General features: G+C 35.2%; 3 protein-coding genes across 3 annotated transcripts; 1 reads left to right on the top strand and 2 right to left on the bottom strand.

Moving 5' to 3' along the window:
* Positions 1–6,654: 6,654 nt before the first annotated feature.
* Positions 6,655–8,671, top strand: LOC140978048 (beta-carotene isomerase D27, chloroplastic). The gene is made up of 6 exons (XM_073442795.1): positions 6,655–7,181; positions 7,342–7,434; positions 7,655–7,716; positions 7,802–7,908; positions 8,240–8,335; positions 8,424–8,671. Exons 1-6 carry the CDS (start codon positions 6,810–6,812, stop codon positions 8,471–8,473), a joined length of 780 nt encoding a protein of 259 aa, XP_073298896.1. The 5' UTR covers positions 6,655–6,809; the 3' UTR covers positions 8,474–8,671.
* Positions 8,424–10,971, bottom strand: LOC140978047 (protein CANDIDATE G-PROTEIN COUPLED RECEPTOR 7-like). Its single transcript, XM_073442794.1, has 2 exons — positions 9,578–10,971; positions 8,424–9,505 (listed from the first exon to the last, which is right to left on the bottom strand). Exon 1 carries the CDS (start codon positions 10,924–10,926, stop codon positions 9,616–9,618), a length of 1,311 nt encoding a protein of 436 aa, XP_073298895.1. The 5' UTR covers positions 10,927–10,971; the 3' UTR covers positions 8,424–9,505; positions 9,578–9,615.
* Positions 10,972–12,629: 1,658 nt separating this feature from the next.
* LOC140978046 (probable inactive shikimate kinase like 2, chloroplastic) lies at positions 12,630–16,644 on the bottom strand. The gene is made up of 8 exons (XM_073442793.1): positions 16,386–16,644; positions 15,848–16,035; positions 15,575–15,769; positions 15,073–15,134; positions 14,387–14,453; positions 14,139–14,257; positions 13,229–13,405; positions 12,630–12,919 (listed from the first exon to the last, which is right to left on the bottom strand). Exons 1-8 carry the CDS (start codon positions 16,635–16,637, stop codon positions 12,804–12,806), a joined length of 1,176 nt encoding a protein of 391 aa, XP_073298894.1. The 5' UTR covers positions 16,638–16,644; the 3' UTR covers positions 12,630–12,803.
* Positions 16,645–16,732: the final 88 nt, after the last annotated feature.

Genomic DNA, 16,732 nt, shown 5'->3' with positions numbered 1-16,732 from the left:
ATAATTCTTCAATATTAACCAATTGGCATGATCGATTAGGACATCCTGGTTCAACAATGATGCGAAGAATTATAGAAAATACACATGGTCATCCATTGAAAGACCAGAAGATCTTTCAGAATAATAAGTTTCAATGTAAAGCATGTTCTCTTGGAAAACTTATTATAAGACCATCACCAGCCAAAATCCAAACTGAATCACCAATGTTTCTTGAACGTATTCAGGGTGATATTTGTGGACCAATCCATCCACCATGTGGACCATTCAGATACTTTATGGTATTGATTGATGCCTCCAGCAGATGGTCACATGTATGTTTATTGTCAACTCGAAATGTTGCATTTGCAAGATTACTTGCTCAAATAATAAAATTGAGGAATCAATTTCCCGATTATACAATCAAGAAAATTAGACTTGATAATGCTGGTGAATTTACTTCCCAGACTTTCAATGATTATTGTATGTCTATGGGAATCATTGTTGAGCATCCTGTTGCTCATGTACATACTCAAAATGGATTGGCTGAATCATTGATTAAACGTCTGCAAATGATTGCTAGACCAATGATTATGAAAACAAAGCTCCCTATTTCTATATGGGGACATGCAATTTTACATGCTGCTTCATTAATTCGCATCAGACCAAGTGCATATCATAAATACTCCCCATTGCAGCTTGCATTTGGTAAAGAACCAGACATTTCTCATCTGAGAATTTTTGGATGTATGGTGTATGTGCCTATTGCACCACCTCAACGAAAGAAAATGGGACCTCAAAGAAAGATTGGAATTTATATTGGTTATGATAGTCCATCGATCATTCGATATCTTGAACCACAGACAGGCGACGTGTTCACAGCACGTTTTGCTGATTGTCATTTTAATGAGGAAATCTTCCCAATGTTAGGGGGAGAACAGAAACATACCGAAAAAGAAATTACATGGTATGTATCATCATTGTTACATCTGGATCCAAGAACAAAACAATGTGAAAAAGATGTACAGCAAATTGTGCACTTGCAAAGAATAGCAAATCAAATACCAGATGCATTTGCAGACACAAAAGGGGTAACTAAATCATATATACATGCTGCAAATGCCCCTGCTCGAATTGAAATTCCGAAGAAACAAATTGAAGATAGTCATGATGTCATTAAACGCCTGAAGCGTGGAAGGCCAGTTGGTTCCAAGGATAAAAATCCTCGAAAAAGAAAATTCATAGAGAAACACAATGATCACAAAATAGAGAATGATGTTCCTGAAGAAACACATAATGATCACAAAATAGAGAATGATGTTCCTGAAGAAACACATGATGATGAAAATGTTTTGTCAGAACCACAAACTGACGAGAATCATGAAATCTCTATCAATTATATTAATACTGGAAAAATATGGAACCGAAAAGATATAGAAGAAATTGATGATATATTTTCTTATAATGTGGCAATCGACATCATAAATGATAATGAAGATCATGAACCAAAATCTTTTGGTGAATGTAAAAATCGGCAGGATTGGATAAAATGGAAAGATGCCATCCAGGTTGAATTGGATTCGCTAAATAAACGTAATGTTTTTGGACCTATAGTCCTTACACCTGAAGGTGTAAAACCTGTTGGATACAAATGGGTTTTTATTCGAAAGCGAAATGAGAAAAATGAAATAGTAAGATATAAAGCTCGACTTGTTGCACAAGGTTTTTCTCAAAGGCCTGGAATTGATTATGAAGAAACGTATTCTCCTGTGATGGATGCAATTACGTTTCGGTATTTGATTAGCTTGGCAGTATCTGAAAATTTAGAAATGCGTCTTATGGATGTTGTTACAGCCTACTTATATGGATCACTTGATAGTAATATATATATGAAAATCCCTGAAGGATTTAAGATGCCTGAAGCACAAAGTTCAAAACCCAGAGAATGTTATTCTGTGAAATTACTAAGATCATTATATGGGTTGAAGCAATCCGGCAGAATGTGGTATAATAGGCTAAGTGATCACTTGATGAAAAAGGGATATGTAAATAATTCAATATGCCCTTGTGTTTTCATTAAGAAAACAACATCCGGATGCGTAATTATTGCTGTATATGTTGATGATTTAAACATCATTGGAACAAATAAGGAAATTCAAGAAGTTGTGTCATACTTGAAAGAAGAATTTGAAATGAAGGATCTTGGAAAAACCAAGTATTGTCTGGGTTTACAAATTGAACAAAAAGAATGTGGAATATTTGTTCACCAGACAAATTATACAGAAAAGATCCTTAAACGTTTTAATATGGACAAATCAAATCCTTTAAGTACTCCAATGGTTGTTAGATCATTAAACATAGAAAAGGATCCATTCCGTCCATGTGAAGATGATGAAGATATTCTTGGTCCAGAAGTACCATATCTAAGTGCTATCGGTGCCCTTATGTATCTTACAAATTGTACAAGGCCTGATATATCTTTTGCCGTAAATTTATTGGCAAGATTTAGCACATATCCAACAAAGAGACATTGGAACGGAATTAAACATATATTCCGTTATCTACGAGGAACGACAGACTTGGGACTTTTGTATTCAAAAGATGCTAATCCAAGTATAATTGGTTATGCCGATGCTGGATACTTATCTGATCCACACAAAGCACGTTCTCAAACTGGATATGTATTTACTCGTGGAGGCACTGCAATTTCTTGGCGTTCACAGAAACAAACACTTGTAACAACTTCATCAAATCATGCCGAGATTATTGCACTACATGAAGCAAGCCGTGAATGTGTGTGGTTAAAATCAATGACTCAACATATCCAAATCTCATGCGGATTATCATTCGACGAGAAGCCTGTGATACTATATGAAGATAATGCTGCATGTGTTGCTCAAATGAAAGAAGGATACATAAAAAGCGACAGAACTAAACATATTCCTCCTAAGTTCTTCGCATTCACCAAGGAGCTTGAGAAGAATAAATGTATTGATGTTCGTCACATTCAATCAAGTGAAAACTCATCAGATCTCTTCACAAAGGCACTTCCTACGACAATATTCAGAAAGCACATATATAATATTGGGATGCGCAATCTACGAAATTTGTGAAGAATTGTTCGTGTCAACATGAGGGGGAGTTTACGTGACTGCACTCTTTTTCCCTTACTATGGTTTTTATCCCAATGGGTTTTTCCTAGTAAGGTTTTTAACGAGGCAGTATAAAAACACGTAATGTATACAATCATTATGATCATCATCACAAGGGGGAGTGTTGAAAAATTATTTAAAAATGTGAAAAATATTTGTGTTGAAAATGTGAATGTTGAATGTTGAAAATTAGGTAAAATTAGGTGTTGAATATTGAAAATTAGTGTGTGATGATGTAGGTAATGATGTATTTTATTTTTGGATTATTTGTAAAAATTTTCTATAAATAGATCTCTCATTTGTGAAGAAAATCACAATTGAGTTGAGAGAAAAATATTATAAAGTGTGTAGTGTGATAATTTTAAGAGTTTGAGATTTTTACTTTTTACCGTAAATTTTTACTTTTTCACAACAATATTTGAATACTTCTCATGCTTACCATCAATTCATTTACCCAACAAAAATTTGATGTGTTTAACGTGGAAATCAGATGATTCTGATGTCTGTGTGGTTGAAAGAATTTGAGTAGAGATGTTGGAGGATCAGGTAGCGCTAGGGATGACAATGGGTAGGGTATGAGTCGGATTTCATACATCCATCCCCATACCCATTTATTAAATTCATCCCCATACCCATACCCATCGGGTATTGAATTTCATCCTCATCCCCATACCCATNTTTCTTCTTTTTTAATATACAAAGCATCGTTTTCTTTAATTTTCAAATTTATGATCATATGTATTGAAAACTCCGAAATCGATGGATTGATTGATGAATCTTTAATATAAATAAATATAATTACTACATACATACATACATATATATAGATACACACACACACACACACACACACACACACACACACATATATATATATATGTATATTAATTTAAACGGGTATTCGGGTCGGGTGTGGGTCGGATTATATTAAACCCGCCTCCATACCCGAACTCGAAAATCCCCATACCCGATTACCCAATTATTTAATCGGGTCTAAAAATCCCTCCATACCCTCTTTTATTCGGGTCGGATATCGGATTGGGTTCGGAGTAAATTGCCATCCCTAGGTAGCGCATCTGTTACGGAGGTATCTGGGGAACTATGTCAGAGGACTCAACAAAAAGAACCCCTTAAGATCACTGTCTGGCAAGGGTTTTTTTTTTCCTGCTTGTTGCTCGATCAGGTTTTATTCTTGATTAAAGTGGAATACTGGGCAGTATTTTTTTCAACACTCTGAAGCTTGGTTTTCCATTAAGAATGACTTCAATACTTCATCATTTTTCTAGTATTCCATGGCTCGTGGTGATGATTGTGGTGCTGCTATCTTCTTCTTTCGGCAGTCGTAGAAGTGATTAGCATAAGTTTATGGTTAACTGTAATGTTACATGGGCTATATTTTTTATTGAGATATATAAGATTACTGTAGAATACGCACGCGAATTCAACCAGTGAAACTTACTGTTGAATTAAGAACTTGTAAACCAATCAATGAATATGCAAGGAATGAAAAACAGAGGATTTACGTGGTTCTACATCCATGAGAGAGTTAATCTTATTATCAATGAATCTACAATACGACAGATATCTCACACTGAAAGAATTCACTCTTGTATTTCCACATAACTTTTATACACTCCGGATTCTTTCGAAGCATATATTTATCTTTTAACTTCTGGATAGAATGGTGGAAAGATGATCTATCTTTCAAAAGCAATCTAGATATATATATTTATATGTGTGTAAGCTTCTTGACACATATAAATAACCAACCCGTGAACTAGCCGTTGTGTTGACCACTTAATTCCCTTCCACTTCATTGAGTTATGCGGATTAGATAACACTCGTGGTTCACAATTCTCCACCTTGTCGTGCATTGATGCTCTTCCATTTGTTGCTGATGCTCTTCCATTTGTTGCCTTGAGAGAACCTGGGGAAGAATCTGACTGGAAACCAGAAAGTGTTGTTGATAACCCGCTTCCATCAAGGCTAAAATAATCTGATGGTCAATGATTTTGTAGTTTAAAGTGTATTTTAGCTTGCATTTGAGCAAGTTAGCAAAAAAAATGAAAAAACATAGCAAAACATTACAGTTGGAAGGTTCAGGTCTGCTGGCTATCGGCTATGTAAACGGGGTTTCCCGTCTGCGATTGCCCAAATGAGAACATTTTGAAAGTATGACTGGTGTACGTCAAAGTTTTCTTTCTTTTTTTTAGTCTCAAACACAAGAGAGGCAAATGCATATGGGCATGCGTCTGGTCCACAATTGCATCGTATGGAAGCTTTGGCTCTCAATTCATAGAGCCATGCCAGCCATGCCTTAACCTTTGGCTTTGGACAAGCCTCCGGTTCGATTTATATACCAAATTTCATGAGCCACGAAAGAGTCGAAAATCCAAATTTCTTGAAAAGCGGGTCATTCAACAGCAGCAGACCAAAAATCCACTGAGCAAATGTACACATACATTACAGGTTACATATCCACGCCAAATAAATTATACGTACTGACAATATATATGGTTTAAACTATTGGATTTTGCATATTATGGGCAACCATAAGGATTTTTATCAGTGATTGTAATTCATATTATATTGTTAATAAATGTAATTATAATGATATTTAAATTGCTGATTCAATAATTATATGTTAATTGAATTCTATATTTATATTATATTATTAGCAGAAAGTATGTGTGATGCACTTAGGAACCAATTAGATATAATAAAAATTTAAAATTTTGAAGATAAAAATAATTCTACATCATAAAGTGTCATGATTAATTGTATAAGTAATTGTGGGTTATGATTAATTGTATAAGTAATTGTGGGTTATAATAAAATTTAAAAGTTCTCATTGTTAAATGAACTCGATAAAAATTTAAAATAATAAATTTTTTTTATTAGGTAATAATGATTAATTTATAAATTTCTCTATTTATCTATTGTAAGCAAGAAATCTAATCTAAAAACATAAAGGCTATAATAAATTTACATAACCTTTTTTTTTAAATGACAACTAATTTTCAAAACACCAACCAAACTAATACAATAATCATCAAAAAAATAACATAAATATTTCTGTAATTTATTAAATTGTTTTCATAAGACCTTTGAAATAAATGGGTAATTTTAATGAAGTAATTAAAATATATGATCATTCTGATCCAAATTTAAGTCAATAGGAATGAATAGACACAATTAAAGTATGAGTTAAGAGATGTTTTCTTAATTAAATCCAATTTTTTCTCATCTATTTCCCCTATTAATATTTACGTGTGTTACTTTTTTTTAGTGGAAAATTTGTAAATTTATTCAAACAGTGCAAGATCCTCGATTTCAAGATTTACTGACCAAATAAGAAAATCTCCAAAATTTTAACCAAAAAAAAAAAAAAAGGAAAAAAGCTAGTGAATATCAGAATATGTATACCATTTGTATTTGTTAATTTTTTCATCTTTGTCCTTTTTAAAAAATAAAAATAAAAATTTATTTCAACGTAATAGAGTGAGTTCCCTTACGCGGCACCTGTATCGCCATAATTTTTCCTGATAAGTAATATGATCCCTCCAATGTCACTGTCTCCACACGCTCATCTTCATCTTCATCTTCATCTTCGGAGGAAAAAACTTGCAAGGTTCATTTCCGCTCCAGTTTTCGCGGTGGGAACCAAGAAATCAATAGCTAATGGCGGTTCTTAGCTTCCAAGCTGTCAATATGCCATCTGTTGGCCACTGTTGTAGTAGAAGAAACAGTCATTGCAATGGAGTCAGCATAATTCGATGTGGGATTGCGGAGGCGTCGGGGGAACCGGCTCCCATGGGGCAGAAGACTAAGTACAATGACGGGGTATTTGAGAAGGTTTTTATGACCCTGTTTGCGCGGAAGATGTCGAAATTCTCCAGAGGTCGAAGCAAGGAAACGGGGTGGTTGGATTATGATTATGATTCGTTTGTTGATGTGTCGAAGAGTGTGATGGAAGGAAGGTCGCGCCAGCAGCAGCAGCAAGTGGTGAGAGAGGTGCTTCTTTCCATGCTTCCTCCTGGTGCACCTGCTCAAGTATGTCCTTTTTGATCCTGCTTGTCATGCATCCATGTTTCAGATTGATGTCTAAAAACTCTCCTTTTGATACATTTGTTTTTTATATATATAATTCTATACATGAAGTAGACTTGAAATTGAAATATGTTGTTCTGAGTATTGTGTTTTGCTTCTGCAGTTCAGAAAATTATTTCCACCAACGAAGTGGGCGGCAGAATTCAATGCAGCCATAACAGTACCCTTCTTCCACTGGTTAGTTGGTCCCTCTGAGGTATAATTACAGGCTCAAGTACTTCATTATGCAATTTATACGTTTTACAGGAACTGATTGGTATTTATCATGCATAGTACAATGGCTTTTGTATCCCAATAAGTACGATATGTTATAGTCATGGTTCGATGCAGTCTGTAGTTACTGGTAAAGCAGTCAACTCAATTAATGGCTTATGCAGCTTTCTGTCTGCACTGAAATAAATAAGTGAGTTCTGTAGGTTGTGGAAGTGGAAGTTAATGGAGTGAAGCAAAAAAGTGGAGTTCACATTAAGAAATGCAGGTATATTTATTTGCTCCTTTGCTTTTGCATGAATTTGGTTGGGTTCGTTTCATATACAACTAACTTGTTCCGTTCATGCATCAAGGTACCTGGAGAACAGTGGGTGTGTCGGAATGTGTGTAAACATGTGTAAAATACCTACACAAGATTTCTTCACCAACGAGTTCGGCCTTCCACTAACCATGACTCCTAGTATGTCAATTTCATCTTTCCTTCATGTTCTGGTGGATTTGGATTTGATGATTCTGTCATATATTTGAGTTCTCCATTTAGTGCAATATAGAATGGATTGTTCCCAGAAGGTTTCGAACTTACGATCTCTATGCTGATACCTAGCCAAGAACCATTTGTTCTTAAAGCTCAAACTAATTTGTAGGAAGTGGGCCAGCCTCTAATTTAAATCCATCTAAATTTGATATAAATGACTGAATCACGACCGAATTCAAATGCAATGTGAAATTCCAAAATAAAAAACCCAATGGATGTTTCTGTGTATCTATACTCGGTTTCGTTCATGGTACAGATTTTGAAGATATGAGTTGTGAGATGGTGTATGGACAAGTTCCACCGCCATTCGAGGAGGATCCAGCATCCAAACAACCTTGTCTCGTCGATTTTTGTAAGTTTACTTATATATGTTTGGTTTTGAGTATGTAGCAAACTTTTTTCTGAGATATACTTAATTTTAAACAATACTTACTCTCCAGGCTCCTTAGCGAATCCAAATTCCAGTTTCTGTCACAAACTGAAAGCATGAAATGATGAGATATACAAGAAATATGAACTTTCTTGATGAGGTTTTGGTGGCAGTAGTTTTACCACGCCTAAATATTAGTACATACACAGTAGAGATATAATACAGTAATTGTTAATATTTTCTTTCTATTTTTTTCAATACTGTCAACTCTTTAAATATTATTTTCTCAAGTGTAGTGTGTGTATAGTGTTTCTCATACTTGCAGCAATTGTTTTTAGTTGGTAGTTTATGTTGAAACGTATTCAGTCGATTTCTCTCATTGGAAAAGTATCGTGGAAAGATTTACTACGCCTGGTAACTTGATAAAATAGGTGAAAATTGGTGAAAGAGAGCTTTGAAAATTGAAACTCGTGATTTTTCGGATATTGAGTGCATGCCTGAAAAGCAATATTTCATACAAAAACGTTATAGAAAACCAATAAACCAGTGATAGTTTGAGAAATAACAAAAAACTGGAAACTTTTAATGCACAATCCTAAAATCAAAAACTTCATGAAAAAGTCCAAAAGGGCTCAGATCTGGCATCAGTGCCATCGAAGTGGATAAAGTCAGATATGGTAGTCTAGTCTGTATAACCGATGGCCAACAGTTTCAAGATGACCAAGAAGGAAAAGATGGAGAAAAAATCACTTTAATTAAGTTTTAAGCCACACGAATTAAGCCAAGTTTTCCGGCAGTCCATAAATTTGAAGAAATATCAGCATTTTTCTTGCATAAAACCAGATAATAACTTTCATCCTAGTGTCTTTTTCTCTAATCTTCAGTTCAACTGACTTTAAAAAATAAATGTGATCAGTCATTCATATGTGACAACAAGAACGCATAAGAAAGGCCATGTAAATACCAAAGTAAAAGGGATGCAACGACGTTGACGAAAAAGGATAGGTCACACATTAAAAACTTTTTATCAACTCATACAAGGGAAAGAACGGAAAAAGACAGTGATGAGCAACACTTGTATTAAACTGATGGGCTTTATCATCTGCTTATCCGAGGACTTTTATCGACAACATTTAGAGGTGGTCTTGAAACCTGTGAAATTACACTACTGATTCAAGGATATGAGAGCACGTAAGAAAGAAAAGTACAAAATGTGACATCAACCTCATTCTTCTCCAAATATTCCGCACATTATGGGCATCTTACAACTCAAACTCATCATCCAGCTTCATTTGCTCAGCTGCAGCCTCCTCTTCCTCATCATCAATAACGAAATACGGATTGTGAGCCTCAGGCTTGAACTTGTACCCTGTGAATACATAGAACGCCAGTGTAGCCACCTCCCCTGCCACAATGCTAGTCCATAGATACTTATATGAAGTAATAGTCTCCAGTGCATAAACCACGACCCGCGTGAAGTATATGTAGCATATCACCACTATGTAATACTGCCTAAATAAAGTCAACTTCATCAAATTCACAGCAGCCTTCCCGTCTGTCCTTGCTGCCTCCCGCAAATTCTTGATGGACCAAACGATTGGGAACAGCACTGCGCAACAACATACAACGTCAACAAGCAAGAACACCTGTTTCCAGGTCACCCAATCCTGACCGTATGGGCCTGTTTCATCAATCACAACCTGCGCTATGTTTGCAACCACCTGAAGTGGGATCACGATCATGAGCACCTTCTTCTCCTTATCTTGCAAATACGGTTTCAAGAACGACCATCCGGTCCCGATCAAGACAATTAAAGTAAACAGAGTAATACCCTTCAAGAAACTGAAAATGTAAAACAGCACATCCCACCCGTGGGCAGACCCTGTGCGTTTGATATAAGATTTATCCTCAGCCTCGCATAGCAAATTCAACGCTTTCAAAACCACCACCGACAACATAAAGAAATGGATCCCAAAGACAGTCAACCTCTTCTTGTAGAGAACACTGATCCAAAACGCAGACAAAACAAAATAGATCATGGAGAAGAGGAAATAAACCCTAGGCAAGACCGTTTTACCCGCCGAGAGATAATCACGTCTATCGGACTTGCCGCCTTCCAGGTTGTACATCGCGGAGCGCACATTCATGGAGATTTTTAGCTGAGGAAGGCAATTAGCAAAGACAAGAGTGTACCGATCCGCATCTGATTCAGAGTAGAGCAAATTCCACACGGTGGGAATGGGATTGGGTAGCGCATCAAAGGTGAAGACTTTCTTGACTGAATCGGATCCCACAGCACAGGTGATCTCCGCATCCTCTATTTGCTGAAGTACATGGATCCATGCGTCGCGGGTGCAGAGGAAGAATCCCAACTTGGAAAGGATGGAGGTGTCGGGATTCTGCGGACCGGACAGAGAGAGCTTGGTGATGTTGAGCTGCAGCTGACCCCGGTGGGTGAATCCAAACTCGTCGAAGGCGATTATCGGTCGATCATCGTTCCGGATCTCCGAGTGGCGGATCTCTGCTCCGGTGAGTGAAGCGACGGAGAAGAGAATCAGGAGAAACAGACACATGATATGGGGCTGAGGTATGGACAAGATTTTCAATTAATACTATTTATTAATTTTCAAATATTATACTTATATTAATAACATTACATGCATGCATCATTGTAAAACTAGCCCGAGTGTTTGTCTAATAGTCATAATTTTTTCTCAATATTTTTTTGAACAATAAGATTTATCTAGATTGTGTTTTTTACATGTTATTGTTGTTAGTTCGAAAGTTTATTTGACGTGTATTGGAGGGAAGCCGTAGATTCTTTCGTCATATAAAAATAGATATTAACGGATCATGACACACATAGTATATATAATATGAAAAAACCAGAGTTGTCGAGAGAAAAATAGGATGAAAGGATAATCGTGAAATGTAGAATTAGTTGATTAAAAAATATTTTTGAAATTATAAAATAACTTTGTCAATATACAGAAAAATGTTTCTCTACTAGGTTGAACATTAATTAATACTAGCTACTTTGCACACGCAGTGCGTGTGTGTATTTTTTTTATAATTATCGAGATACTAAAGTGAAATTTGACAAATTATTGAGGGATTAAATTGATATTTGAATTTTTGTAATTAAAAAAAATAAAAACAAAAGTGTAGGTTGAAATAAAAAATAAATAAACAAAAGTGTAATATTTGTATCACATAAGAGCAAAATTGGAAAAGCCAAAAACAGAACAAGACTCCATTTTTGTCTCTGTTATAGAGATTCTTAATAATAGTAACAGATAATAGATATATAAATTTCAATTCACTATACTTTTAAGAAGTTTAAATTTTGTATTATGATTGTTTAAGAAAAACTATAAATTTCAATATTTTCAAATAAATATTCATTAAACTGTCCGTAGTTTTTTGGGATTTAAAATATTTGGGTCCATATTATTTGTTTGTCAATCAGCTGTGAAAGCTTCCAAGAAATTGCGGAATTGTTGTTATTTGTGATTTGGGTTGGAGGAAAGTAACGTTGTAATTAGATGGTTCATTTTACGTTGAAGAAACCGATGCCATTTATTTCCATGTACTTTAATGTAATAATAATAAAAAAAAATCATTTGTTTAATTTTCTGGTGAGATGATATGTTTTATCCGTATCAAGTAAATCTACTTTTCGCATTTAATAAAATAAAATCTTAATCTATATATATATATATATATATATAAAATAAAATAATTATATAATTGAGACGGAAGAATTAGACGCGAGTATGTCTCTTGTGAGACGGTCTCACGAATCTTTATCTGTGAGACGGATCAATCCTACCGATATTCACAATAAAAAGTAATACTCTTAGCATAAAAAGTAATACTTTTCATGAATGACCATGACCCAAATAAGAAATCTGTATCACAAAATTGATTCATGAGACCGTCTTACAGAAGTTTTTGTGATTAGACGCAGAGCTACCCATGATCTTCAAAAATATAACTGATTTTATTCCTTCCTCCTATTACTCTCATTTTTATGGGAGAAATATAATAATTTATACACGAGAAGTCACAAATGTTGATGAAAAAACAGACCCACCAAAATTATATTTTATATGAAAAAATAATTATACATTGTCATATCTTGTATTAAAATTTACTTTTTACATGCTTGAACGATCATTCAGTATTCATTTTATCTTTGCTTTTTCATTATGATTACAGTATAATAAGTCTTAAATATTATAAATCTTAGAATAATATTTGCATAGTTGGCACAATTTGAAGATAATTTACTATCTGAAGTAACGTTATAATTTTGAGTAGAGAGACAAGTCTCATCTGATTTATATCAGAGAGATGGATCGACATGGTTCATATTTAGAGCCAAAACTAATACTTTTGAAATAAAAAATATACAATTTCATAGGTCGGATCAAGTAGAAGATCTGTCTCATGTTGATGTAGAAATAGAAACATCAGTTCCCGTGGATGGATCCCAACCAGCAGGAAGTTTGATGTCCGGCCAGTCCCCTCGGCATCCCAGTCTTATATACAGGCTCTTTTTATCTTCAAAACAAGGAAACTTTTTATCAACAACACCCTACTACCACACCTTCAAATCAAGTGCACACCCTGTGTTTCCTATTGTGTCGTGATCTTCTGTACTGTGTGAACATTATCATGTGCCATTCTTAGACAAGCATTAGAAAAAGGACATCTTTCCTTAAATACATGTGATAAGATATTGAAGCATGGAATGAAAATCTGAAAATCTGGAGTGTAAATCATAGGAAGTGTGTATACAGAGTTTGTCAAAAAAACATGATCGACTAAGTATATAAAATGACATTGAAATAAGACGAATATAGAGTGTACCTGGAATATTTTTATCTGATAATATCAAACGTTTTAAAGCGCTGAGTAAAGCCTGGGCGATAGTTTTGGAGTAATTGGCATCCCAACCTCCAAGCTTCATGACCACTTCAGCATTTGCGTAACCTTGAAGACCATCTTGGATGTGTCTCTTGGCCTCCTCTGTTGCCGACTTTTCATCTTCACAATTACCAAATCAAAAATATATTTTGAGAAGCTATAAACAGAACAATACCCATTTTTTAGAGGCCAAGAAACTTTTTCGTCTATAAAACGGATACCAACATAAAACCTAAAAAATATAAGAAGGGATGCCTAAAGTTACGTTTCTGAATAATTTATACATGGAAGTTGTTTTTAGCCAGAGATGAGCAACTTAAAAAATATTTGCATAATATTGTCACTTAAGAGACGCCTAATTAAGTGGTTAAGAATTCTGTCAGTTTCCTCGTATATTGAGAAACAATTCATGGTAATAGTACTAGTGAACACAATCAATGACATGAGGTTTCACCAATCTATCCTAAGCAAAAACAAAATCTTGATTAACACAACTAACCATTCACCCCGTATGTGTATCATGCAAGTTTCAAAGGTACGAGGAAACTCTTTTACACACAATCCGCAGCATCTTTTTGAACGTTAACATGTAAAAACTCCTTTGAAAACAAACATCAATTAAAGTGATTGTAAGGTCCTTAATTTCTTTCCAAGGACACCGCGAAAACGACTTTCAAACAATGCCTGGCTTCCCATCCCCCAAATCAATACTTCCGACTAAAAATATCAATCATCCCATTGAGTATATTTGAAATATTCTCCCACTGACAGGAAAAAAACCGGTTATGTTTATCCCCACAAAAGATGGAAAATTACCGTATGCTTAAAACACTGCAGAGAGAGTTAACATTACCTAGAGCTTCAGACTGAGACAGCCAAACAGTAAATCCTGCAAAAATATGCCGCCATTTATTAGGCCTCCTGGCAGCACCATATTCCCCTCCTATTGTTGCAACAACAGCTCGGGCTTGACTGGAAATTCAATCGTTTATAAAACATTTAATTGCATAAGGAAATATCAAGGAAAAAAATAGTGGAAGATGGTCAATTTTGCTGCACCAAATAAATGATCATGTGGTGAAATACAGCTAAAAATAATACCGACTAAGATTCTCTAATATAGCATCTTCTGCTTCTGCAACAGCTTCAGTGCCCTCCGCCATCACCCCTGGAACCAGTTTAAGATGTCAACGAACTGCAAGATGGTAATGCAAGTTATAGTTTGTTGAGTCAATGCAAAATGTGGACTGTTCATTTGAAGTTTTCAGGATCTTCATTTTATGGAACTCATATTGATATATTTTCTTTACTTTTCTTTCTTTTCAACGAGCCAGTTCAATCTCTGGAAAACTCACGAAGATAGTGGATATATTCATATGAAAGTTTCAGGATCTACATTATATGGAACTTATATCGATCTATTTTCTCTACTTTTCTTTCTTGACATTGACCCAGTTCAATCTCTGGAAAACTCACGAAGATTTTCATTCTTGATTAACCCTGTACACAAAAAACATGGAAATTTGTTTTTTTATGCAAAAAGTGAAATTTTTTAAAAGGAATACAAGATGGATGAGAACTATGCATTAACTTGCTTGCACTTAAGCATCCTATTTTTCATTCACTTCAAAATGATGTTTGCAAATACATATTTTTCCATTCGACTATTTAAAGACTCCATGATAAACGAATGATATCAACGAGTGGTTATTTTGCTAGCATGTGTGGGTGAGTGAGATAACGAGAGTGGATTACGCATGCAGAGATTAAGAAACCTGTTCACTCACATGAATCGATGGATTGCTTAGTATATGCTTCTAGCAGCTCCTGTGTATTGAGCGGAGTGTATCTAATAACATAGAAGACACAAATTTAGGAAGATAAAGAAATTAGGCTAACGAAGAATTAAAGCAAATTCGGCTAACGAAGAATTAAAGCCCAAGCATTTAGAAAGACATAATGTTTTTAATGCTGCAAACACCAGAAAACTTCCAATTAATGTATAAAGAGAAATGCCAAAAACAGGTAAAACTGGAACAGAAATCAGATCAATCAGTACTTCCAAGTCTTCCCTTTCCTGACAGTTTTATTAAAGACTAACAAGATGATATAAGATTAATTGCTTAGATTAATAAACAACACTTCAGATTGAGCGATACAGACAAGAGCAAGCAAAACGTAAAGGCTACCGAAAGGCAGCCCGATAAAATTAGTATAACCTTGTATATTATTGAAGTAATATATTCACGTCAATTCTAAGTTTATAGTCCAATGAAGAGAGTCCCGTACCCAAGACCAACAGCTAGTTCTCGAGCAATCTTGTGGTTTATGTCAGCCGATTCTCCAACTAAGAAGATTGAAGCTCCTTTCAATAGTTGCACGACTCCCTCTGTTAATGACTCCCAGGATTCCATAATGTCGGGCCATTTTAATTCTGGGTCTTGCTTCTTCAAGTTAACCACCAGTTGAGCTTCATCTATGTACCTAAAAAGAGAACAAACATCAGTATAATCGTGAAATGGTTTGCGTTGATCCTCTATTGTTCATATTAACAACATATACCATATCGTTTCCGCAGGCTTTATGACTCCATAGAGAGTATCAGTATCCAAGAGAGTCCTTATGTACCCTGATTGCTGCACTTTAATGACCAAAGAGGTATCATTTGCATCTACAAAGATATCCTTGGGACTTATGCTTTCACTCCCTAGCTCCAATCTCAACTCTACCTCAGTTGAATCGTCATGAAACTGCACTAAGATTCAATTTATTCTCATATCAGAGATATCCCAAGTTCGCTGACAAATGTACATTTCTACAGTAGATAAATATACCTGAATAATTATTGTCCAGTATATTTCATAAGTTCTGTTTAGGTGGAAAGGGTGGGCAATAACATTTTTAAGAAAAAACTATTAAGTGGGAACAGCTTTCTAATATATACTACAGCGGGAGAGTCTCCGAGCATATTAGGAGATTCTCCGGGCTTATATCAGCTATAAGCTACGGCCCAATTGCTTGTAGTCCGCAGAGCAGACTAGAGACATAACAAAATACCATTTCTGGGAATTTCTCAAGGAAAGTGGATTTCAATCTCTACCTCGTAATGGGTTGTGTCCGTGGAGACAGCCGGAGTGGCGCAGCAGAGTTGCGTGTGCCTGCTTCGCTGGTTCACAGGAACAGCAGAAACAAGGGGAAGAATCGAAGGAAAGCGGGTTGCAAGAACCAAGAATTTTGGTGTTAATAAAGAGATAGTAGCAGGAGCAGGAAAGAAACATGGTGGTGGATTTGGTGGAAGGACGAAGCTGTTCACAGATGTAGCCATTTTGCCCTGTGCATTTGCGGATAGCATTAGAAGTGGGGTTATTAAATAATAACAATTTTCAAATAAAATGCATTTTTTAATAAATAATAAATTTATTAAACGCTTTTTAATAACTTAATTAA

The sequence above is a fragment of the Primulina huaijiensis genome, chromosome 6, assembly GCF_012295235.1.
Source record: "Primulina huaijiensis isolate GDHJ02 chromosome 6, ASM1229523v2, whole genome shotgun sequence".
In the NCBI taxonomy this organism is placed as follows: domain Eukaryota; kingdom Viridiplantae; phylum Streptophyta; class Magnoliopsida; order Lamiales; family Gesneriaceae; genus Primulina; species Primulina huaijiensis.
This window is presented reverse-complemented; position numbering and strand designations above follow the sequence as displayed.

What these genes read in the sequence shown, in the direction of transcription:
- LOC140978048 (XM_073442795.1), top strand. Translation starts at nt 6,810, where the DNA reads ATGGCGGTTCTTAGCTTCCAAGCTGTCAATATGCCATCTGTTGGCCAC. An exon ending in CTCCTGGTGCACCTGCTCAA is followed by an intron (nt 7,182 to 7,341) that starts GTATGTCCTTTT and finishes TTGCTTCTGCAG; the next exon opens with TTCAGAAAATTATTTCCACC. An exon ending in GTTCACATTAAGAAATGCAG is followed by an intron (nt 7,717 to 7,801) that starts GTATATTTATTT and finishes TCATGCATCAAG; the next exon opens with GTACCTGGAGAACAGTGGGT.
- LOC140978047 (XM_073442794.1), bottom strand. Translation starts at nt 10,926, where the DNA reads ATGTGTCTGTTTCTCCTGATTCTCTTCTCCGTCGCTTCACTCACCGGA.
- LOC140978046 (XM_073442793.1), bottom strand. Translation starts at nt 16,637, where the DNA reads ATGCTATCCGCAAATGCACAGGGCAAAATGGCTACATCTGTGAACAGC. An exon ending in TAAGCAATCCATCGATTCAT is followed by an intron (nt 14,454 to 15,072) that starts GTGAGTGAACAG and finishes AACTGGTTCCAG; the next exon opens with GGGTGATGGCGGAGGGCACT. An exon ending in ATCAGATAAAAATATTCCAG is followed by an intron (nt 12,920 to 13,228) that starts GTACACTCTATA and finishes CTTGTTTTGAAG; the next exon opens with ATAAAAAGAGCCTGTATATA.